The 25,208-nt window shown below is 54.4% G+C and overlaps 1 protein-coding gene across 1 annotated transcript in view; it reads right to left on the reverse strand.

Moving 5' to 3' along the window:
- The window catches only part of map2k5 (mitogen-activated protein kinase kinase 5), a 95,687-nt gene extending 70,485 nt beyond the window's left edge, over positions 1–25,202 (reverse strand). Inside the window, 3 exon segments of the mRNA XM_052503965.1 lie at positions 21,351–21,432; positions 22,783–22,851; positions 24,648–25,202. Coding sequence (XP_052359925.1) covers positions 21,351–21,432; positions 22,783–22,851; positions 24,648–24,719 — 223 coding nt within the window. The 5' untranslated portion in view covers positions 24,720–25,202.
- Between the last annotated feature and the right edge of the window lie 6 nt (positions 25,203–25,208).

The following is a 25,208-nucleotide window of genomic DNA, read 5'->3' on the forward strand; positions in this document are numbered from 1 at the left end:
ACTAACCCTGACCCCAGCACTAACCCTGACCCCAGCACTAACCCCATCCTCAGCACTAACCCCATCCTCAACACTAACCCTAAACCCCAGCGCTAACCCTACACCCCAGCACTAACCCTAAACCCCAACACTAACCCTAAACCCAAGCACTAACCCTAAAACCCAGCACTAACCCCAGCCTCAGCACTAACCCCAGCCTCAGCACTAACCCCAGCCTCAGCACTAACCCCAGCCTCAGCACTAACCCCAGCCTCAGCACTAACCCCAGCCTCAGCACTAACCCTACACCCCAGCACTAACCCCCAGCACTAACCATAAACCTCAGCACTAACCCCTAACCCCAGCCTCAGCACTAACCTGAATCCCAGCCTCAGCACTAATCTGAATCCCAGCCTCAGCACTAACCCTAACCCCAGCCTCAGCACCAACCCTAATCCCAGCCTCAGCACCAACCCTGACCCCAGCCTCAGCACTAACCCTGACCCCAGCCTCAGCACCAACCCTGACCCCAGCCTCAACACCAACCCTAACCCCAGCCTCAACACCAACCCTAACCCCAGCCTCAACACCAACCCTAACCCCAGCCTCAACACCAACCCTAAACCCAGCCTCAACACCAACCCTAAACCCCAGCCTCAGCACCAACCCTAACCCCAGCCTCAGCACCAACCCAGCCTAACCCCCAGCCTCAGCACCAACCCCTAACCCCAGCCTCAGCTTTAACCCTAACCCCAGCCTCAGCACTAACCCTAACCCCAGCACTAACCCTAACCCCAGCCTCAGCACTAACCCTAACCCCAGCACTAACCCTAACCCCAGCCTCAACACTAACCCCAGCCTCAACACTAACCCCAGCCTCAACACAAACCTAACCCCAACCTCAGCCCTAACCCCAACCTCAGCCCTAACCCTAAACCCAGCCTCAGCACTAACCCCAGCCTCAACACTAACCCTAACCCCAGCCTCAACACTAACCCTAACCCCAGCACTAACCCTAAACCCCAGCACTAACCCTAAACCTCAGCACTAACCCTAACCCCCGCACTAACCCTAACCCCAGCCTCAGCACTAACCCCAGCCTCAGCACTAACCCTAACCCCAGCCTCAGCACTACCCCTAATCCCAGCCTCAGCACTAACCCTAACCCCAGCCTCAGCACTAACCCTAACCCCAGCCTCAGCACTAACCCTAACCCCAGCCTCAGCACTAACCCTAACCCCAGCCTCAGCACTAACCCTAACCCCAGCCTCAGCACTAACCCTAACCCCAGCACTAACCCTAACCCCAGCCTCAGCCCTAACCCTAACCCCAGCACTAACCCTAACCCCAGCACTAACCCTAACCCCAGCCTCAACACTAACCCCAGCCTCAGCACAACCCTAACCCCATCCTCAGCACAACCCTAACCCCAACCTCAGCCCTAACCTAAACCCAGCCTCAACACTAACCTAACCCCAGCACTAACCCTAAACCCCAGCACTAACCCTAAACCCCAGCACTAACCCTAAACCCCAGCACTAACCCTAAACCTCAGCACTAACCCTAAACCTCAACACTAACCCCAGCCTCAGCACTAACCCTAACCCCAGCCTCAGCACTAACCCTAACCCCAGCCTCAGCACTAACCTAACCCCAGCCTCAGCACTAACCCTAACCCCAGCCTCAGCACTAACCCTAACCCCAGCCTCAGCACTAACCCTAACCCCAGCCTCAGCACTAACCCTAACCCCAGCCTCAGCACTAACCCTAACCCCAGCCTCAGCACTAACCCTAACCCCAGCCTCAGCACTAACCCTAACCCCAGCCTCAACACTAACCCCAGCCTCAACACTAACACTCAACCCCAACCTCTAACCCCAGCACTCAACACTAACCCCAGCCTCAGCACTAACCCTAACCCCAGCACTAACCCCAGCCCTAACCCCAGCCTCAGCACTAACCCCAGCCCCAGCACTAACCCTAACCCCAGCCTCTAACACTAACCCCAGCCTCAGCACTAACCTAACCCCAGCCTCAGCACTAACCCTAACCCCAGCACTAAGCCTAACCCAGCACTAAGCCTAACCCCAACCTCAGCACTAACCCTAACCCTAAACCCCAGCACTAACCCTAACCTCAGCCTCAACACTAACCCCAGCCTCAACACTAACCCCAGCCTCAGCACTAACCCCAGCCTCAGCACTAACCCCAGCCTCAACACTAACCCCAGCCTCAGCACTAACCCCAGCCTCAGCACTAACCCCAGCCTCAGCACTAACCCCAGCCTCAGCACTAACCCCAGCCTCAGCACTAACCCCAGCCTCAGCACTAACCCCAGCCTCAGCACTAACCCCAGCCTCAGCACTAACCCCAGCCTCAGCACTAACCCCAGCCTCAGCACTAACCCCAGCCTCAGCACTAACCCCAGCCTCAGCACTAACCCCAGCCTCAGCACTAACCCCAGCCTCAGCACTAACCCCAGCCTCAGCACTAACCCCAGCACTAACCCTAACCCCAGCCTCAGCACTAACCCCAGCACTAATACCAACCCCAGCACTAATACCAACCCCAGCACTAATACCAACCCCAGCACTAATACCAACCCCAGCACTAACACCAACCCCAGCACTAACACCAACCCCAGCACTAACACCAACCCCAGCACTAACACCAACCCCAGCACTAACACCAACCCCAGCACTAACACCAACCCCAGCACTAACACCAACCCCAGCACTAACACCAACCCTGACCCCAGCACTAACCCTAAACCCCAGCCTCAGCACTAACCCCAGCCTCAGCACTAACCCCAGCCTCAGCACTAACCCCAGCCTCAGCACTAACCCCAGCCTCAGCACTAACCCCAGCCTCAACACTAACCCCAGCCTCATACACTAACCCCAGCCTAATACCAACCCCAGCCTCAACACTAACCCCAGCACTAATACTAAACCCCAGCACTAACACCAACCCCAGCACTCAACACCAACCCCAGCACTAACACCAACCCCAGCACTAACACCAACCCCAGCCTAACAGCACCTAACCCCAGCACTCATAAACCCCAGCTCTAACACTAACCCCAGCCTCAGCACTAACCCCAGCCTCAGCTAACCCTAACCCCAGCCTCAGCACTAACCCCAGCCTCAGCACTAACCCCAGCCTCAGCACTAACCCCAGCCTCAGCACTAACCCCAGCCTAACCTCAAACCCAACCCCAACCTTCAACACTAACCCCAACCCCAGCTCTAAACCCCAGCTAACCCTCAGCACTCAACCCCAGCCTTCAGCGTCAACCCCAGCCTTCAGCGTCAACCCCAGCCTTCAGCGTCAACCCCAGCCTTCAGCGTCAACCCCAGCCTTCAGCGTCAACCCCAGCCTTCAGCGTCAACCCCAGCCTTCAGCGTCAACCCCAGCCTCAGCGTCAACCCCAGCCTTCAGCGTCAACCCCAAGCGTCAGCCCCAGCCTTCAGCGTCAACCCCAGCCTTCAGCGTCAACCCCAGCCTTCAGCGTCAACCCCAGCCTTCAGCGTCAACCCCAGCCTTCAGCCTCAACCCCAGCCTTCAGCCTCAACCCCAGCCTCAGCCTCAACCCCAACCTTCAGCCTCAACCCCATCCCCAGCCTCAACCCCAGCCTTCAGCCTCAACCCCAGCCTCAACACCAACCCCAGCCTCAGCACTAACCCCAAACCCCAGCACTAACCAGCCTCAGCCTAACCCCAGCCTAACCCTAAACCCCAGCCTCAGCACTAACCCAAACCCCAGCACTAACCCCAGCCTCAGCACCAACCCCAGCCTCAGCACTAACCCCAGCCTCAGCACTAACCCTAACCCCAGCACTAACCCCAACCCCAGCACTAACCTAAACCCCAGCACTAACCAAATCCCAGCCTCAACACTAACCCTAAACCCCAGCACTAACCCCAACCTCAGCACTAACCCCAGCCCAGCACTAACCCTAAGCCCCAGCACTAACCCTAAACCCCAGCACTAACCCCAGCCTCAGCACTAAACCCCAGCCTCAGCACCAACCCCAGCACTCAACTCCCAGCCTCAGCACTAACCCTAAACCCCAGCACTAACCCCAGCCAACCCCAGCACTAACCCCAGCCTCAGCACTAACCCTAAACCCCAGCACTAACCATAAAACCTCAGCACTAACCTAATCCCAGCCTCAGCACTAACCCTAATCCCAGCCTCAGCACTAACCCTAACCCCAGCCCAACCCCTAAACTCCAGCCAACAGCATTTAACCCTAATCCCAGCCTCAGCACCAACCCTAACCCCAGCCTCAACACCAACCCTGACCCCCAGCCTCAACACCAACCCTAACCCCAGCCTCAACACCAACCCTGACCCCAGCCTCAACACCAACCCTAACCCCAGCCTCAGCACCAACCCTAACCCCAGCCTCAGCACCAACCCTAACCCCAGCCCCAGCACCAACCCTAACCCCAGCCTCAGCACTAACCCTAGCCCCAGCACAAACCCCAGTAGCATTTAACCCTAGCCCCAGCACAATCCTAACCCCAACTCAGCCTTAACCCTAACCCCAGCACTAACCCTAGCCCCAGCACAATCCTAACCCTAAGCCCCAGCATATTTAACCCTAAACCCCAGCACTAACCCTAAAACCCCAGCACTATCCCTACACCTTTAACCCCATAAACCCCAGCACTAACCCTAAACCCCTCAACACTAACCCTAACCCCAGCACTAACCCCATCCTCAGCACTAACATCCTACACCCTCAGCACTAACCCCCTAAAACCCCTAAACCCCAACACAACCCTAAACCCAAGCACTAACCCTAAAACCCAGCACCAACCCCAGCCTCAGCACTAACCCCAGCCTCAGCACTAACCCTACACCCCAGCACTAAACCCCAGCACTAACCATAAACCTCAGCACTAACCCCTAACCCCAGCCTCAGCACTAATCCGAATCCCAGCCTCAGCACTAACCCTAACCCCAGCCTCAGCACTAACCCTAACCCCAGCCTCAGCACTAACCCTAACCCCAGCCTCAGCACCAACCCTAATCCCAGCCTCAGCACCAACCCTAACCCCAGCCTCAACACCAACCCTAACCCCAGCCTCAGCACTAACCCTGACCCCAGCCTCAGCACTAACCCTGACCCCAGCCTCAAGGCTGGGGTTGGCCTTAAGGCCAGCTTCTTCAGGCAGAAGTTTGCATCCTGTAGCTCCAACTCCAAAAAGTTCTGGGACACTGTGAAGTCCATGGAGAACAAGAGCACCTCCTCCCAGCTGCCCACTGCACTGAGGCTAGGAAACACGGTCTCCACCGATAAATCCATGATTATCGAAAACTTCAATAAGCACTTTCAACGGCTGGCCATGCCTTCCGCCTGGCTTACTCCAACCTCGGCCAACAGCTCCGCCCCCCGTAGTTCCTCACCCAAGCCTCTCCAGGTTCTCCTTACCCAAATCCAGATAGCAGATGTTCTGAAAGAGCTGCAAAACCTGGACCCGTACAAATCAGCTGGGCTTGACAATCTGGACCCGCTATTTCTGAAACTATCTGCCGCCATTGTCGCAACCCCTATTACCAGCCTGTTCAACCTCTCTTTCATATCGCCTGAGATCCCCAGGGCGATTGAAAGCTGCCGCAGTCATCCCCTCTTGAAAGGGGAGACACCCTGGACCCAAACTGCTATAGACCTATATCCATCCTGCCCTGCCTATCTAAGGTCTTCGAAAGCCAAGTCAACAAACAGGTCACTGACCATCTCGAATCCACCGCACCTTCTCCAGCTGTGCAATCTGGTTTCCGAGCCGGTCACGGGTGCACCTCAGCCACACTCAAGGTACTAAATTATATCATAACCGCCATCGATAAAAGACAGTACTGTGCAGCCGTCTTCATCGACTCGCCAAGGCTTTCGACTCTGTCAATCACCAAATTCTTATCGGCAGACTCAACAGCCTCGGTTTTTCGGATGACTGCCTTGCCTGGTTCACCAATTACTTTGCAGACAGAGTTCAGTGTCAAATCAGAGGGCATGCTGTCCGGTCCTCTGGCAGTCTCTATGGGGGTGCCACAGGGTTCACTCGGGCCGACTCTTTTCTGTATATATCAATGATGTTGCTCTTGCTGCGGGCGATTCCCTGATCCACCTCTACGCAGACGACACCATTCTATATATTTTCGGCCCGTCATTGGACACTGTGCTATCCAACCTCCAAACGAGCTTCAATGCCATACAGCACTCCTTCCGTGGCCTCCAACTGCTCTTAAACGCGAGTAAAACCAAATGCATGCTTTTCAACCGATCGCTGCCTGCACCCGCATGCCCGACTAGCATCACCACCCTGGATGGTTCCAACCTTGAATATGTGGACATCTATAAGTACCTAGGTGTCTGGCTAGACTGCAAACTCTCCTTCCAGACTCACATCAAACATCTCCAATCAAAAATCAAATCCAGAGTCGGCTTTCTATTCCGCAACAAAGCCTCCCCTTCACTCACGCTGCCAAGCTTACCCTAGTAAAACTGACTATCCTACCGATCCTCGACTTGCGATGTCATCTACAAAATGGCTTCAACACTCTACTCAGCAAACTGGATGCAGCCTATCACAGTGCCATCCGTTTTGTCACTAAAGCACCTTATACCACCTACCACTGCGACTTGTATGCTCTAGTCGGCTGGCTCACTACATATTCGCCGCCAGACCCACTGGCTCCAGGTCATCTACAAGTCCATGCTAGGTAAAGCTCCGCCTTATCTCAGTTCACTGGTCACGATGGCAACACCCATCCGTAGCACGCGCTCCAGCAGGTGTATCTCCTACTGATCATCCCTAAAGCCAACACCTCATTTGGCCGCTTTCGTTCCAGTACTCTGCTGCCTGTGACTGGAATGAATTGTAAAAATCGCTGAAGTTGGAGACTTTTATCTCCCTCTCCAACTTCAAACATCAGCTATCCGAGCAGCTAACCGATCGCTGCAGCTGTACATAGTCTATAGGTAAATAGCTCACCCTTTTTCACCTACCTCATTCCCATACTGTTTTTATACTGTTTTTATTTATTTACTTTTCTGCTCTTTTGCACACCAATATCTCTACCTGTACATGCCCATCTGATCATTTATCACTCCAGTGTTAATCTGCAAAATTGTATTATTCGCCTACCTCCTCATGCCTTTTGCACACATTGTATATAGACTGCCCATTTTTTTCTACTGTGTTATTGACTTGCTAATTGTTTACTGCATGTGTAACTCTGTGTTGTCTGTTCACACTGCTATGCTTTATCTTGGCCAGGTCGCAGTTGCAAATGAGAACTTGTTCTCAACTAGCCTACCTGGTTAAATAAAGGTGAAATAAAAAATAAAAAAATAAAAGCCTCAACACCAACCCCAGCCTCAACACCAACCCTAACCCCAGCCTCAACACCAACCCTAACCCCAGCCTCAACACCAACCCTAACCCCAGCCTCAGCACCAACCCTAACCCCAGCCTCAGCACCAACCCTAACCCCAGCCTCAGCACTAACCCTAACCCCAGCCTCAGCACAAACCCTAACCCCAGCACTAACCCTAACCCCAGCACTAACCCTAACCCCAGCACTAACCCTAACCCCAGCCTCAGCACTAACCCTAACCCCAGCACTAACCCCAGCCTCAACACTAACCCCAGCCTCAACACTAACCCCAGCCTCAGCACAACCCTAACCCCAACCTCAGCCCTAACCCCAACCTCAGCCCTAACCCCAACCTCAGCCCTAACCCCAACCTCAGCCCTAACCCTAAACCCAGCCTCAGCACTAACCCCAGCCTCAGCACTAACCATAACCCCAGTCTCAACACTAACCCTAACCCCAGCACTAACCCTAAACCCCAGCACTAACCCTAAACCTCAGCACTAACCCTAACCCCCGCACTAACCCTAACCCCAGCCTCAGCACTAACCCCAGCCTCAGCACTAACCCTAACCCCAGCCTCAGCACTAACCCTAATCCCAGCCTCAGCACTACCCCTAATCCCAGCCTCAGCACTAACCCTAACCCCAGCCTCAGCACTAACCCTAACCCCAGCCTCAGCACTAACCCTAACCCCAGCCTCAGCACTAACCCTAACCCCAGCCTCAGCACTAACCCTAATCCCAGCCTCAGCACTAACCCTAATCCCAGCCTCAGCACTAACCCTAACCCCAGCCTCAACACTAACCCTAAACCCCAGCGCTAACCCTAACCCCAGCCTCAACGCTAACCCTAACACTAACCCTAACGCCAGCACTAACCCTAACCCCAGCCTCAACGCTAACCCTAAACCCAGCCTCAAAGCTAACCCTAAACCCCAGCCTCAAAGCTAACCCTAAACCCCAGCGCTAACCCTAACCCCATCACTAACCCTAACCCCAGCCTCAAAGCTAACCCTAAACCCCAGCACTAACCCTAATCCCAGCCTCAAAGCTAACCCTAAACCCTAGCACTAACCCTACACCCAAGCACTAACCCTAACCCCAGCACTAACCCTAAATCCCAGCACTAACCCTAAATCCCAGCACTAACCCTAAATCCCAGCACTAACCCTAAATCCCAGCACTAACCCCAGCCTCAGCACTAACCCCAGCGTCAGCACTAACCCCAGCCTCAGCACTAACCCTAACGCCAGCACTAACCCCAGCACTAACCCCAGCACTAACCCCAGCCTCAGCACTAACCCTAACCCCAGCACTATAACCCCAGCCTCAGCACTAACCCCAGCCCCAGCACTAACCCTAAACCCCAGCACTAACCATAAACCTCAGCACTAACCCTAACCCCAGCCTCAGCACTAACCCTAATCCCAGCCTCAGCACTAACCCCAGCCTCAGCACTAACCCTAACCTCAACACCAACCCTAACCCCAGCCTCAGCACTAACCCTGACCCCAGCCTCAACACCAACCATAACCCCAGCCTCAACACCAACCATAACCCCAGCCTCAACACCAACCCTAACCCCAGCCTCAACACCAACCCTAACCCCAGCCTCAGCACCAACCCTAACCCCAGCCTCAGCACCAACCCTAACCCCAGCCTCAGCACCAACCCCAGCACTAACCCTAACCCCAGCCTCAGCACTAACCCGAGCCCCAGCACAACCCTAACCCCAGCACTAACCCTAGCCCCAGCACAACCCTAACCCCAACCTCAGCCTTAACCCTAACCCCAGCACTAACCCCAGCCTCAACACTATCCCTAACCCCAGCACAACCCTAAACCCCAGCACTAACCCTAAACCCCAGCACTAACCCTACACCCCAGCACTAACCCTGGACCCCCAGCACTAACCCCATCCTCAACACTAACCCTAAAACCCCAGCAACCCTACACCCCAGCACTAACCCTAAACCCAAGCACTAACCCTAAAACCCAGCACTAACCCCAGCCTCAGCACCAACCCTACACCCAGCACTAACCCCCAGCACTAACCATAAACCTCAGCACTAACCCCAACCCCAGCCTCAGCACTAATCCGAATCCCAGCCTCAGCACTAACCCTAACCCCAGCCTCAGCACTAACCCTAACCCCAGCACCAACCCTAATCCCAGCCTCAACACCAACCCTAACCCCAGCCTCAGCACCAACCCTGACCCCAGCCTCAACACCAACCCTAACCCCAGCCTCAACACCAACCCTAACCCCAGCCTCAACACCAACCCTAACCCCAGCCTCAACACCAACCCTAACCCCAGCCTCAACACCAACCCTAACCCCAGCCTCAACACCAACCCTAACCCCAGCCTCAACACCAACTCTAACCCCAGCCTCAACACCAACCCTAACCCCAGCCTCAGCACCAACCCTAACCCCAGCCTCAGCACCAACCCTAACCCCAGCCTCAGCACCAACCCTAACCCCAGCACCAGCTCCCAACCCCAGCACTAGCCCTAACCCCAGCACTAACCCTAACCCCAGCCTCAGCACTAACCCTAACCCCAGCACTAACTCTAACCCCAGCCTCAACACCAACCCCAGCCTCAACACCAACCCCAGCCTCAGCACAACCCTAACCCCAACCTCAGCCCTAACCCCAACCTCAGCCCTAACCCTAAACCCAGCCTCAGCACTAACCCCCAGCCTCAACACTAACCCAACCCCAGCCTCAACACTAACCCTAACCCCAGCATTAACCCTAAACCCCAGCACTAACCCTAAACCTCAGCACTAACCCGAGCCCCAGCACAACCCTAACCCCAGCACTAACCCTAGCCCCAGCACAACCCTAACCCCAACCTCAGCCTTAACCCTAACCCCAGCACTAACCCCAGCCTCAACACTATCCCTAACCCCAGCAATAACCCTAAACCCCAGCACTAACCCTAAACCCCAGCACTAACCCTACACCCCAGCACTAACCCTGACCCCAGCACTAACCCCATCCTCAACACTAACCCTAAACCCCAGCGCTAACCCTACACCCCAGCACTAACCCTAAACCCCAACACTAACCCTAAACCCCAACACTAACCCTAAACCCAAGCACTAACCCTAAAACCCAGCACTAACCCCAGCCTCAGCACTAACCCTACACCCCAGCACTAACCCCCAGCACTAACCATAAACCTCAGCACTAACCCCTAACCCCAGCCTCAGCACTAATCCGAATCCCAGCCTCAGCACTAACCCTAACCCCAGCCTCAGCACTAACCCTAACCCCAGCACCAACCCTAATCCCAGCCTCAACACCAACCCTAACCCCAGCCTCAGCACTAACCCTGACCCCAGCCTCAGCACCAACCCTAACCCCAGCCTCAACACCAACCCTAACCCCAGCCTCAACACCAACCCTAACCCCAGCCTCAACACCAACCCTAACCCCAGCCTCAACACCAACCCTAACCCCAGCCTCAACACCAACTCTAACCCCAGCCTCAACACCAACTCTAACCCCAGCCTCAGCACCAACCCTAACCCCAGCCTCAGCACCAACCCTAACCCCAGCCTCAGCACCAACCCTAACCCCAGCCTCAGCACTAACCCTAACCCCAGCACTAACCCTAACCCCAGCACTAGCCCTAACCCCAGCACTAGCCCTAACCCCAGCACTAACCCTAACCCCAGCACTAACACTAACCCCAGCCTCAACACTAACCCCAGCCTCAACACTAACCCCAGCCTCAACACTAACCCCAGCCTCAGCCCTAACCCTAAACCCAGCCTCAGCACTAACCCCAGCCTCAACACTAACCCTAACCCCAGCCTCAACACTAACCCTAACCCCAGCATTAACCCTAAACCCCAGCACTAACCCTAAACCTCAGCACTAACCCTAACCCCCGCACAAACCCTAACCCCCGCACAAACCCTAACCCCCGCACAAACCCTAACCCCGCACAAACCCTAACCCCAGCCTCAGCACTAACCCCAGCCTCAGCACTAACCCCAGCCTCAGCACTAACCCCAGCCTCAGCACTAACCCCAGCCTCAGCACTAACCCCAGCCTCAGCACTAACCCTAACCCCAGCCTCAGCACTACCCCCTAATCACAGCCTCAGCACTACCCCCTAATCACAGCCTCAGCACTAACCCTAACCCCAGCCTCAGCACTAACCCTAACCCCAGCCTCAGCACTAACCCTAACCCCAGCCTCAGCACTAACCCTAACCCCAGCCTCAGCACTAACCCTAACCCCAGCCTCAGCACTAACCCTAACGCCAGCACTAACCCCAGCACTAACCCCAGCACTAACCCCAGCCTCAGCACTAACCCTAACCCCAGCACTATAACCCCAGCCTCAGCACTCAACCCCAGCCCCAGCACCAACCCTAAACCCCAGCACTAACCATAAACCTCAGCACTAACCCCTAACCCCAGCCTCAGCACTAACCCTAATCCCAGCCTCAGCACCAACCCCAGCCTCAGCACTAACCCTAACCTCAACACCAACCCTAACCCCAGCCTCAGCACTAACCCTGACCCCAGCCTCAACACCAACCATAACCCCAGCCTCAACACCAACCATAACCCCAGCCTCAACACCAACCCTAACCCCAGCCTCAACACCAACCCTAACCCCAGCCTCAGCACCAACCCTAACCCCAGCCTCAGCACCAACCCTAACCCCAGCCTCAGCACCAACCCCAGCACTAACCCTAACCCCAGCCTCAGCACTAACCCGAGCCCCAGCACAACCCTAACCCCAGCACTAACCCTAGCCCCAGCACAACCCTAACCCCAACCTCAGCCTTAACCCTAACCCCAGCACTAACCCCAGCCTCAACACTATCCCTAACCCCAGCAATAACCCTAAACCCCAGCACTAACCCTAAACCCCAGCACTAACCCTACACCCCAGCACTAACCCTGACCCCAGCACTAACCCCATCCTCAACACTAACCCTAAACCCCAGCGCTAACCCTACACCCCAGCACTAACCCTAAACCCAAGCACTAACCCTAAAACCCAGCACTAACCCCAGCCTCAGCACTAACCCTACACCCCAGCACTAACCCCCAGCACTAACCATAAACCTCAGCACTAACCCCTAACCCCAGCCTCAGCACTAATCCGAATCCCAGCCTCAGCACTAACCCTAACCCCAGCCTCAGCACTAACCCTAACCCCAGCACCAACCCTAATCCCAGCCTCAACACCAACCCTAACCCCAGCCTCAGCACTAACCCTGACCCCAGCCTCAGCACTAACCCTGACCCCAGCCTCAACACCAACCCTAACCCCAGCCTCAACACCAACCCTAACCCCAGCCTCAACACCAACCCTAACCCCAGCCTCAACACCAACCCTAACCCCAGCCTCAACACCAACCCTAACCCCAGCCTCAACACCAACCCTAACCCCAGCCTCACACCAACTCTAACCCCAGCCTCAACACCAACCCTAACCCCAGCCTCAGCACCAACCCTAACCCCAGCCTCAGCACCAACCCTAACCCCAGCCTCAGCACCAACCCTAACCCCAGCACTAGCCCTAACCCCAGCACTAGCCCTAACCCCAGCACTAACCCTAACCCCAGCCTCAGCACTAACCCTAACCCCAGCACTAACTCTAACCCCAGCCTCAACACTAACCCCAGCCTCAACACTAACCCCAGCCTCAGCACAACCCTAACCCCAACCTCAGCCCTAACCCCAACCTCAGCCCTAACCCCTAAACCCAGCCTCAGCACTAACCCCAGCCTCAACACAACCCTAACCCCAGCCTCAACACTAACCCAACCCCAGCATTAACCCTAAACCCCAGCACTAACCCTAAACCTCAGCACTAACCCGAGCCCCAGCACAACCCTAACCCCAGCACTAACCCTAGCCCCAGCACAACCCTAACCCCTAACCTCAGCCTTAACCCTAACCCCAGCACTCAACCCCAGCCTCAACACTATCCCTAACCCCAGCATAACCCTAAACCCCAGCACTAACCCTAAACCCCAGCACTAACCCTACACCCCAGCACTAACCCTGACCCCAGCACTAACCCCATCCTCAACACTAACCTAAACCCCAGCGCTAACCCTACACCCCAGCACTAACCCTAAACCCCAACACTAACCCCAAACATCAACACTAACCCTAAACCCAAGCACTAACCCTAAAACCCAGCACTAACCCCAGCCTCAGCACTAACCCTACACCCCAGCACTAACCCCCAGCACTAACCATAAACCTCAGCACTAACCCCTAACCCCAGCCTCAGCACTAATCCGAATCCCAGCCTCAGCACTAACCCTAACCCCAGCCTCAGCACTAACCCTAACCCCAGCACCAACCCTAATCCCAGCCTCAACACCAACCCTAACCCCAGCCTCAGCACTAACCCTGACCCCAGCCTCAGCACCAACCCTAACCCCAGCCTCAACACCAACCCTAACCCCAGCCTCAACACCAACCCTAACCCCAGCCTCAACACCAGCCCTAACCCCAGCCTCAACACCAACCCTAACCCCAGCCTCACACAACTCTAACCCCAGCCTCAACACCAACTCTAACCCCAGCCTCAGCACCAACCCTAACCCCAGCCTCAGCACCAACCCTAACCCCAGCCTCAGCACCAACCCTAACCCCAGCCTCAGCACTAACCCTAACCCCAGCACTAACCCTAACCCCAGCACTAGCCCTAACCCCAGCACTAGCCCTAACCCCAGCACTCAACCCTAACCCCAGCACTAACACTAACCCCAGCCTCAACACTAACCCCAGCCTCAACACTAACCCCAGCCTCAACACTAACCCCAGCCTCAGCCCTAACCCTAAACCCAGCCTCAGCACTAACCCCAGCCTCAACACTAACCCTAACCCCAGCCTCAACACTAACCCTAACCCCAGCATTAACCCTAAACCCCAGCACTAACCTAAACCTCAGCACTAACCCTAACCCCGCACAAACCCTAACCCCGCACAAACCCTAACCCCGCACAAACCCTAACCCCAGCCTCAGCACTAACCCCAGCCTCAGCACTAACCCCAGCCTCAGCACTAACCCCAGCCTCAGCACTAACCCCAGCCTCAGCACTAACCCCAGCCTCAGCACTAACCCTAACCCCAGCCTCAGCACTACCCCTAATCACAGCCTCAGCACTACCCCTAATCACAGCCTCAGCACTAACCCTAACCCCAGCCTCAGCACTAACCCTAACCCCAGCCTCAGCACTAACCCTAACCCCAGCCTCAGCACTAACCCTAACCCCAGCCTCAGCACTAACCCTAACCCCAGCCTCAGCACTAACCCTAACCCCAGCACTAACCCCATCCTCAGCACTAACCCCAGCCTCAGCACTAACCCCAGCCTCAGCACTAACCCCAGCCTCAGCACTAACCCCAGCCTCAGCACTAACCCCAGCCTCAGCACTAACCCCATCCTCAACACTAACCCTAAACCCCAGCGCTAACCCTAACCCCAGCACTAACCCTAAACCCCAACACTAACCCTAAACCCCAACACTAACCCTAAACCCAAGCACTAACCCTAAAACCCAGCACTAACCCCAGCCTCAGCACAACCCTACACCCCAGCACTAACCCCCAGCACTAACCTAAACCCCAGCACTAACCCCTAACCCCAGCCTCAGCACTAATCCTAATCCCAGCCTCAGCACTAACCCTAACCCCAGCCTCAGCACTAACCCTAACCCCAGCACCAACCCTAATCCCAGCCTCAACACCAACCCTAACCCCAGCCTCAGCACTAACCCTGACCCCAGCCTCAGCACTAACCCTAACCCCAGCCTCAACACCAACCCTAACCCCAGCCTCAACACCAACCCTAACCCCAGCCTCAACACCAACCCTAACCCCAGCCTCAACACCAACCCTAACCCCAGCCTCAACACCAACCTAACCCCAGCCTCAACACCAACTAACCCCAGCCTCAGCACCAACCCTAACCCCAGCCTCAGCACCAACCCTAACCCCAGCCTCAGCACCAACCCTAACCCCAGCCTCAGCACTAACCCTAACCCCAGCACTAACCCTAACCCCAGCACTAGCCCTAACCCCAGCACTAGCCCTAACCCCAGCACTAACCCTAACCCCAGCACTCAACACTAACCCCAGCCTCAACACTAACCCCAGCCTCAACACTAACCCCAGCCCCAACACTAACCCCAGCCTCAGCCCTAACCCTAAACCCAGCCTCAGCACTAACCCCAGCCTCAACACTAACCCTAACCCCAGCCTCAACACTAACCCTAACCCCAGCATTAACCCTAAACCCCAGCACTAACCCTAAACCTCAGCACTAACCCTAACCCCGCACAAACCCTAACCCCGCACAAACCCTAACCCCGCACAAACCCTAACCCCAGCCTCAGCACTAACCCCAGCCTCAGCACTAACCCCAGCCTCAGCACTAACCCCAGCCTCAGCACTAACCCCAGCCTCAGCACTAACCCCAGCCTCAGCACTAACCCTAACCCCAGCCCTAGCACTAGCCCCAATCCCAGCCTCAGCACTAACCCTAACCCCAGCCTCAGCACTAACCCTAACCCCAGCCTCAGCACTAACCCTAACCCCAGCCTCAGCACTAACCCTAACCCCAGCCTCAGCACTAACCCTAACCCCAGCCTCAGCACTAACCCTAACCCCAGCCTCAGCACTAACCCTAACCCCAGCACTAACCCCATCCTCAGCACTAACCCCAGCCTCAGCACTAACCCCAGCCTCAGCACTAACCCCAGCCTCAGCACTAACCCCAGCCTCAGCACTAACCCCAGCCTCAGCACTAACCCCAGCCTCAACACTAACCCCAGCCTCAACACTAACCCTAACCCTAGCCTCAACACTAACCCCAGCCTCAGCACTAACCCTAACCCCAGCACTAAGCCTAACCCCAGCACTAAGCCTAACCCCAACCTCAGCACTAAGCCTAACCCCAACTTCAGCACTAACCCTAACCCTAAACCCCAGCACTAACCCTAACCCCAGCACTAACCCTAACCCCAGCACTAACCCTAACCCCAGCACTAACCCTAACCCCAGCACTAACCCTAACCCCAGCACTAACCCTAACCCCAGCCTCAGCACTAACCCCAGCACTAATACCAACCCCAGCACTAATACCAACCCCAGCACTAATACCAACCCCAGCACTAACACCAACCCCAGCACTAACACCAACCCCAGCACTAACCCTAACCCCAGCACTAACCCTAACCCCAGCCTCAACACTAACCCCAGCACTAACACTAACCCCAGCACTAACCCTAACCCCAGCACTAACCCTAACCCCAGCCTCAACACTAACCCTAACCCCAGCACTAACCCTAACCCCAGCCTCAACACTAACCCCAGCCTCAACACTAACCCCAGCCTCAACACTAACCCCAGCCTCAACACTAACCCCAGCCTCAACACTAACCCCAGCCTCAGCACTAACCCCAGCCTCAACACTAACCCCAGCCTCAGCACAACCCTAACCCCAGCCTCAGCCCTAACCCTAAACCCAGCCTCAACACTAACCCTAACCCCAGCCTCAACACTAACCCCAGCCTCAACACTAACCCTAACCCCAGCCTCAGCACTAACCCTAACCCCAGCACTAACCCTAAACCCCAGCACTAACCCTAAACCTCAGCACTAACCCTAACCCCGCACTAACCCAAACCTCAGCACTAACCCAAACCCCAGCCTCAGCACCAACCTCAGCCTCAGCACTAACCTCAGCCTCAGCACTAACCCAGCCTCAGCACTAACCTAACCCCAGCCTCAGCACCAACCCTAACCCCAGCCTCAGCACTAACCCTAACCCCAGCCTCAACACCAACCCTAACCCCAGCCTCAGCACCCCCTAACCCCAGCCTCAGCACTAACCCTAACCCCAGCCTCAGCACAACCCTAACCCCAGCCTCAGCACTAACCCTAACCCCAGCCTCAACACTAACCCTAACCCCAGCATTAACCCTAAACCCCAGCACTAACCCTAAACCTCAGCACTAACCCGAGCCCCAGCACAACCCTAACCCCAGCACTAACCCTAGCCCCAGCACAATCCTAACCCCAACCTCAGCCTTAACCCTAACCCCAGCACTAACCCCAGCCTCAACACTATCCCTAACCCCAGCACTAACCCTAAACCCCAGCACTAACCCTAAACCCCAGCACTAACCCTACACCCCAGCACTAACCCCGACCCCAGCACTAACCCCATCCTCAACACTAACCCTAAACCCCAGCGCTAACCCTACACCCCAGCACTAACCCTAAACCCCAACACTAACCCTAAACCCAAGCACTAACCCTAAACCCAGCACTAACCCTAAAGCCCAGCACTAACCCCAGCCTCAGCACTAACCCCACCCCAGCACTAACCCCCAGCCTAACCATAAACCTCAGCACTAACCCCCTAACCCCAGCCTCAGCACTAATCCGAATCCCAGCCTCAGCACTAACCCTAACCCCAGCCTCAGCACTAACCCTAATCCCCCCAGCACCAACCCTAATCCCAGCCTCAGCACCAACCCTAACCCCAGCCTCAGCACTAACCCTGACCCCAGCCTCAGCACCAACCCTAACCCCAGCCTCAACACCAACCCTAACCCCAGCCTCAACACCAACCCTAACCCCAGCCTCAACACCAACCCTAACCCCAGCCTCAACACCAACCCTAACCCCAGCCTCAACACCAACCCTAACCCCAGCCTCAACACCAACCCTAACCCCAGCCTCAGCACCAACCCTAACCCCAGCCTCAGCACCAACCCTAACCCCAGCCTCAGCACCAACCCTAACCCCAGCCTCAGCACTAACCCTAACCCCAGCACTAACCCTAACCCCAGCACTAGCCCTAACCCCAGCCTCAGCACTAACCCTAACCCCAGCACTAACCCTAACCCCAGCCTCAACACTAACCCCAGCCTCAACACTAACCCCAGCCTCAACACTAACCCCAGCCTCAGCACTAACCCCAGCCTCAGCCCTAACCCTAAACCCAGCCTCAGCACTAACCCCAGCCTCAACACTAACCCTAACCCCAGCCTCAACACTAACCCTAACCCCAGCACTAACCCTAAACCCCAGCACTAACCCTAAACCTCAGCACTAACCCTAACTGCACAAACCCTAACCCCGCACAAACCCTAACCCCGCACAAACCCTAACCCCGCACCCTAACCCCAGCCTCAGCACTAACCCCAGCCTCAGCACTAAAGCCCCTAACCCCAGCCTCAGCACTAACCCCAGCCTCAGCACTAACCCTAACCCCAGCCTCAGCACTACCCCCTAATCCCAGCCTCAGCACTAACCCTAACCCCAGCCTCAGCACTAACCCTAACCCCAGCCTCAGCACTAACCTAACCCCAGCCTCAGCACTAACCCTAACCCCAGCCTCAGCACTAACCCTAACCCCAGCATCCTCAGCACTAACCCCAGCCTCAGCACTAACCCCAGCCTCAGCACTAACCCTCACCCCAGCCTCAGCCTAACCCCAGCCTCAACACTAACCCCAGCCTCAGCACTAACCCCAGCCTCAGCACTAACCCCAGCCTCAGCACAACCCCAGCCTCAGCACTAACCCCAGCCTCAGCACTAACCCCAGCCCCAGCCTAACCCCAGCCTCAACCCTAACCCCAGCCTCAACACTAACCCTAACCCTCAGCCTCAACACTAACCCCAGCCTCAGCACTAACCCTAACCCCAGCACTAAGCCTAACCCCAGCACTAACCTAACCCCTAACCTCAGCACTAACCTAACCCCAGCCTCAGCACTAACCCTAACCCTAAACCCTCAGCACTAACCCTAACCCCAGCCTAACCCTAACCCCAGCACTAACCCTAACCCCAGCCTCAACCCTAAGCCCTAACCCCAGCCTCAGCACTAACCCTAACCCCAGCCTCAGCACTAACCCTAACCCCAGCCTCAGCACTAACCCTAACCCCAGCCTCAGCACTAACACCTAACCCCAGCCTCAGCACTAACCCCAGCACTAACCCAACCCCAGCACTAACCCTAACCCCAGCCTCAACACTAACCACTAACACTAACCCCAGCACTAACCCCAGCCTCAACACTAACCCCAGCCTCAACCCTAACCCCCCAACCCTAACCCCAGCCTCAGCACTAACCCCAGCCTCAACACTAACCCCAGCCTCAGCACTAACACTAACCCCAGCCTCAGCACTAACCCTAACCCCAGCCTCAGCACTAACCCTAACCCCAGCACTAAGCCTAACCCCAGCACTAACCCTAACCTCAGCACTAAGCCTAACCCCAACCTCAGCACTAACCCTAACCCTAAACCCCAGCACTAACCCTAACCCCAGCCTCAACACTAACCCCAGCCTCAGCACTAACCCCAGCCTCAGCACTAACCCCAGCCTCAGCACTAACCCCAGCCTCAGCACTAACCCCAGCCTCAGCACTAACCCCAGCCTCAGCACTAACCCCAGCCTCAGCACTAACCCCAGCCTCAGCACTAACCCCAGCCTCAGCACTAACCCCAGCCTCAGCACTAACCCCAGCCTCAGCACTAACCCCAGCCTCAGCACTAACCCCAGCCTCAGCACTAACCCCAGCCTCAGCACTAACCCCAGCCTCAGCACTAACCCCAGCCTCAGCACCTAACCCCAGCCTCAGCACTAACCCTAACCCCAGCCTCAGCACTAACCCCAGCCTCAGCTCTAACCCCAGCCTCAGCACTAAACCTAACCCCAGCACTAACCCTAACCCCAGCCTCAGCACTAACCCCAGCACTAATACCAACCCCAGCACTAATACCAACCCCAGCACTCAATACCAACCCCAGCACTAATACCAACCCCAGCACTCAACACCAACCCCAGCCCAGCACTAACACCAACCCCAGCACTAACACCAACCCCAGCACTCAACACCAACCCTGACCCCAGCACTAAGCCTAAACCCCAAGCTCTAACCCTAACCCCAGCCTCAGCACTAACCCCCCAGCCTCAGCACTAACCCCAGCCTCAGCACTAACCCCAGCCTCAGCACTAACCCCAGCCTCAGCACTAACCCCAGCCTCAGCACTAACCCCAGCCTCAGCACTAACCCCAGCCTCAGCACTAACCCCAGCCTCAGCACTAACCCCAGCCTCAGCACTAACCCCAGCCTCAGCACCAACCCCAGCCTAATACCAACCCCAGCACTAATACCAACCCCAGCACTAATACCAACCCCAGCACTAACACCAACCCCAGCACTAACACCAACCCCAGCACTAACACCAACCCCAGCACTAACACCAACCCCAGCACTAATACCAACCCTGACCCCAGCACTAACCCTAAACCCCAGCCTCAGCACTAACCCCAGCCTCAGCACTAACCCCAGCCTCAGCACTAACCCCAGCCTCAGCACTAACCCCAGCCTCAGCACTAACCCCAGCCTCAGCACTAAACCCAGCCCTAACCCTAATCCCCAGCACTAACTCTAAACCCCAGCACTAACCCTAAACCCCAGCACTAACCCTAACCTTCAGCGTCAACCCCAGCCTTCAGCGTCAACCCCAGCCTTCAGCGTCAACCCCAGCCTTCAGCGTCAACCCCAGCCTTCAGCGTCAACCCCAGCCTTCAGCGTCAACCCCAGCCTTCAGCGTCAACCCCAGCCTTCAGCGTCAACCCCAGCCTTCAGCGTCAACCCCAGCCTTCAGCGTCAACCCCAGCCTTCAGCGTCAACCCCAGCCTTCAGCGTCAACCCCAGCCTTCAGCGTCAACCCCAGCCTTCAGCGTCAACCCCAGCCTTCAGCGTCAACCCCAGCCTTCAGCCTCAACCCCAGCCTTCAGCCTCAACCCCATCCTTCAGCCTCAACCCCATCCTTCAGCCTCAACCCCAGCCTTCAGCCTCAACCCCAGCCTCAACACCAACCCCAGCCTCAACACCAACCCCAGCCTCAACACCAACCCCAGCCCCAACACCAAGCCCAGCCCCAACACCAGCCTCAGCACTCACCATCCATATACTCTGTGCATATGGAGATCCTGTTCTCCACAAAGAAGGCACTGTAGAAGGTTATGATGTAGGAGGAATCACACTGCAAAAAAAAAATAAGACAATTAACACAGTTCACTCATTAATTAACATTGATGCATGTTGCAGTATTTATTGTTGCACTGTTTAGTTAGCCCATTTCACAGTCTACCTCAGAAGAACAGGAGAGATCTGGGGTAAATTATTGAGAGGGCTTATCAGCAATCACGTGTTCCTGCCTCGTGTGCATTTCGCCAATCCCTGGCTTGCCACGCAGGAGGAGAGGAGACCCACTCAGAATAAAGGTGCTCCATGAACTAGTCTAATGTAACAGAGTAGACTAAACACTGCAGGTCTGATAAGAGAGGCTTCAGTTGGGGGAGAGATCTGACTACATGATTTGGGCCAGTTGGGGGAGAGATCTGACTATATGATTTGGGCCAGTTGGGGGAGAGATCTGACTACATGATTTGGGCCAGTTGGGGGAGAGATCTGACTACATGATTTGGGCCAGTTGGGGGAGAGATCTGACTACATGATTTGGGCCAGTTGGGGGAGAGATCTGACTACATGATTTGGGCCAGTTGGGGGAGAGATCTGGGGCCAGAGAGATCTGACTACATGATTTGGGCCAGTTGGGGGAGAGATCTGACTACATGATTTGGGCCAGTTGGGGGAGAGATCTGACTACATGATTTGGGCCAGTTGGGGGAGAGATCTGACTACATGATTTGGGCCAGTTGGGGGAGAGATCTGACTACATGATTTGGGCCAGTTGGGGGAGAGATCTGACTACATGATTTGGGCCAGTTGGGGGAGAGATCTGACTACATGATTTGGGCCAGTTGGGGGAGAGATCTGACTACATGATTTGGGCCAGTTTGGGGAGAGATCTGACTACATGATTTGGGCCAGTTGGGGGAGAGATCTGACTACATGATTTGGGCCAGTTGGGGGAGAGATCTGACTACATGATTTGGGCCAGTTGGGGGAGAGATCTGACTACATGATTTGGGCCAGTTGGGGGAGAGATCTGACTACATGATTTGGGCCAGTTGGGGAGAGATCTGACTACATGATTTGGGCCAGTTGGGGAGAGATCTGACTACATGATTTGGGCCAGTTGGGGGAGAGATCTGACTACATGATTTGGGCCAGTTGGGGGAGAGATCTGACTACATGATTTGGGCCAGTTGGGGAGAGATCTGACTACATGATTTGGGCCAGTTGGGGAGAGATCTGACTACATGATTTGGGCCAGTTGGGGGAGAGATCTGACTACATGATTTGGGCCAGTTGGGGGAGAGATCTGACTACATGATTTGGGCCAGTTGGGGAGAGATCTGACTACATGATTTGGGCCAGTTGGGGGAGAGATCTGAGCAGTTTGGGGCTCTAGAGAATAGAAGCTGACCTTGTAGAGGATCTCCAACTCGGACATGATCTGTTTCTGTAGCTCCACTGTGATATCCAGAGGAATGACCTGTAAAGTCCCAAGCACAGCCCAAATGAGAGACCAGAGTAACATACACAGGTTAAATATACAAGCACGCACACACTGCTAAAGCCCTTCAAAAACACACACAGAAACATTTAAAGCAATGTACATTATTATTACAATGGAACTACGGGTCAAAATACTGCTGGCACTGGTGGTAACACATGACCTAGAAACCTTGTAGAGAAACTCATGATTCTTTCATGCCAACCTATCTGGATAGTGTGGATACCACACGGTAAATGGGCACTACAAGGGGTGTGAATTCTGATCTGGCTGAGCTTAGCTAATAGCTACAACAGTGGCACGCTAGCACTAGCAAAGATTAGCTAAACGTGCAGCTTATCATTGATTACAGGTTAGAGAGAGAGAAGGGAGTAGCTACATGTTAACATCATTGATTACAGGTTAGAGAGAGAGAGAGAAGGGAGTAGCTACATGTTAACATCATTGATTACAGGGTAGAGAGAGAGAGAAGGGAGTAGCTACATGTTAACATCATTGATTACAGGTTAGAGAGAGAGAGAAGGGAGTAGATACATGTTAACATCATTGATTACAGGTTAGAGAGAGAGAGAGAAGGGAGTAGATACATGTTAACATCATTGATTACAGGTTAGAGAGAGAAGGGAGTAGCTACATGTTAACATCATTGATTACAGGTTAGAGAGAGAAGGGAGTAGCTACATGTTAACATCATTGATTACAGGTTAGAGAGAGAGAGAAGGGAGTAGCTACATGTTAACATCATTGATTACAGGTTAGAGAGAGAGAGAAGGGAGTAGCTACATGTTAACATCATTGATTACAGGGTAGAGAGAGAGAGAAGGGAGTAGCTACATGTTAACATCATTGATTACAGGTTAGAGAGAGAAGGGAGTAGCTACATGTTAACATCATTGATTACAGGGTTAGAGAGAGAAGGGAGTAGCTACATGTTAACATCATTGATTACAGGTTAGAGAGAGAAGGGAGTAGCTACATGTTAACATCATTGATTACAGGTTAGAGAGAGAAGGGAGTAGCTACATGTTAATAACATCATTGATTACAGGTTAGAGAGAGAAGGGAGTAGCTACATGTTAACATCATTGATTACAGGTTAGAGAGAGAAGGGAGTAGCTACATGTTAACATCATTGATTACAGGTTAGAGAGAGAAGGGAGTAGCTACATGTTAACATCATTGATTACAGGTTAGAGAGAGAAGGGAGTAGCTACATGTTAACATCATTGATTACAGGTTAGAGAGAGAAGGGAGTAGCTACATGTTAACATCATTGATTACAGGTTAGAGAGAGAAGGGAGTAGCTACATGTTAATAACATCATTGATTACAGGTTAGAGAGAGAAGGGAGTAGCTACATGTTAATAACATCATTGATTACAGGTTAGAGAGAGAAGGGAGTAGCTACATGTTAACATCATTGATTACAGGTTAGAGAGAGAAGGGAGTAGCTACATGTTAACATCATTGATTACAGGTTAGAGAGAGAAGGGAGTAGCTACATGTTACGAGGGTCAAGGAGGTACCCATTACATCTACCTTCCATTCCACTCCAATAGATTAGATTACTGGTAGAATTACAGAGCATGAGAACAGAGTGGATGAATGAACCAATGAGAGAGGGGGGTCACAGAGGTTGAGAAGCATAGAAAATGAAAGAGGGAGGGGAAAGGACAGAGGTAGAGATACAGAAGAAGACTAGTGTTGTTGAACGTGATTTGGTAAAAGGAGAGGTGCCCAGGAGAAGGCTACAGCAGTACAGCTGTTGATCTCACCTTCACCGCCAACACTCTGTTGCCGAGAAGATGGTATGCTCTGTGGGAGAGAACGAGAGGAAACATTAACATAGCCCAACGAAGAGTAAGCCAGAGCTTCAGAAAAGTCCCTACTAAACTATTTGACACATTAAAACATCCCTGTTACTGTTCATTCATCCGGGCCTCTGAAGTCATCATGTGAATGAAAATATGTTGAATGGAAAAGGACTTGGGAGAACATCACTACATTCAGAATGGACATACAGTATTTTATTTATTTATTTATTTTACCTTTATTTAACTAGGCAAGTCAAATTCTTATTTTCAATGACGGCCTAGGAACAGTGGGTTAACTGCCTGTTCAGGGGCAGAACGACAGATTTGTACCTTGTCAGCTCGGAGATTCGAACTTGCAACCTTTCGTTTACTAGTCCAACACGCTAACCACTAGGCTACACTGCCGCTCCCCAGTAGAGGTCCAGACTAAACACGCTGATTCAAATCAGCCACTGTTTTCCTCGTTGGTGAGTTATAACATGAAGGGGTGTTGTCATAATGGAAACCGTAGAATCCAAATGA

Source organism: Oncorhynchus keta, unplaced genomic scaffold (assembly GCF_023373465.1).
Source record: "Oncorhynchus keta strain PuntledgeMale-10-30-2019 unplaced genomic scaffold, Oket_V2 Un_contig_1856_pilon_pilon, whole genome shotgun sequence".
NCBI lineage: Eukaryota > Metazoa > Chordata > Actinopteri > Salmoniformes > Salmonidae > Oncorhynchus > Oncorhynchus keta.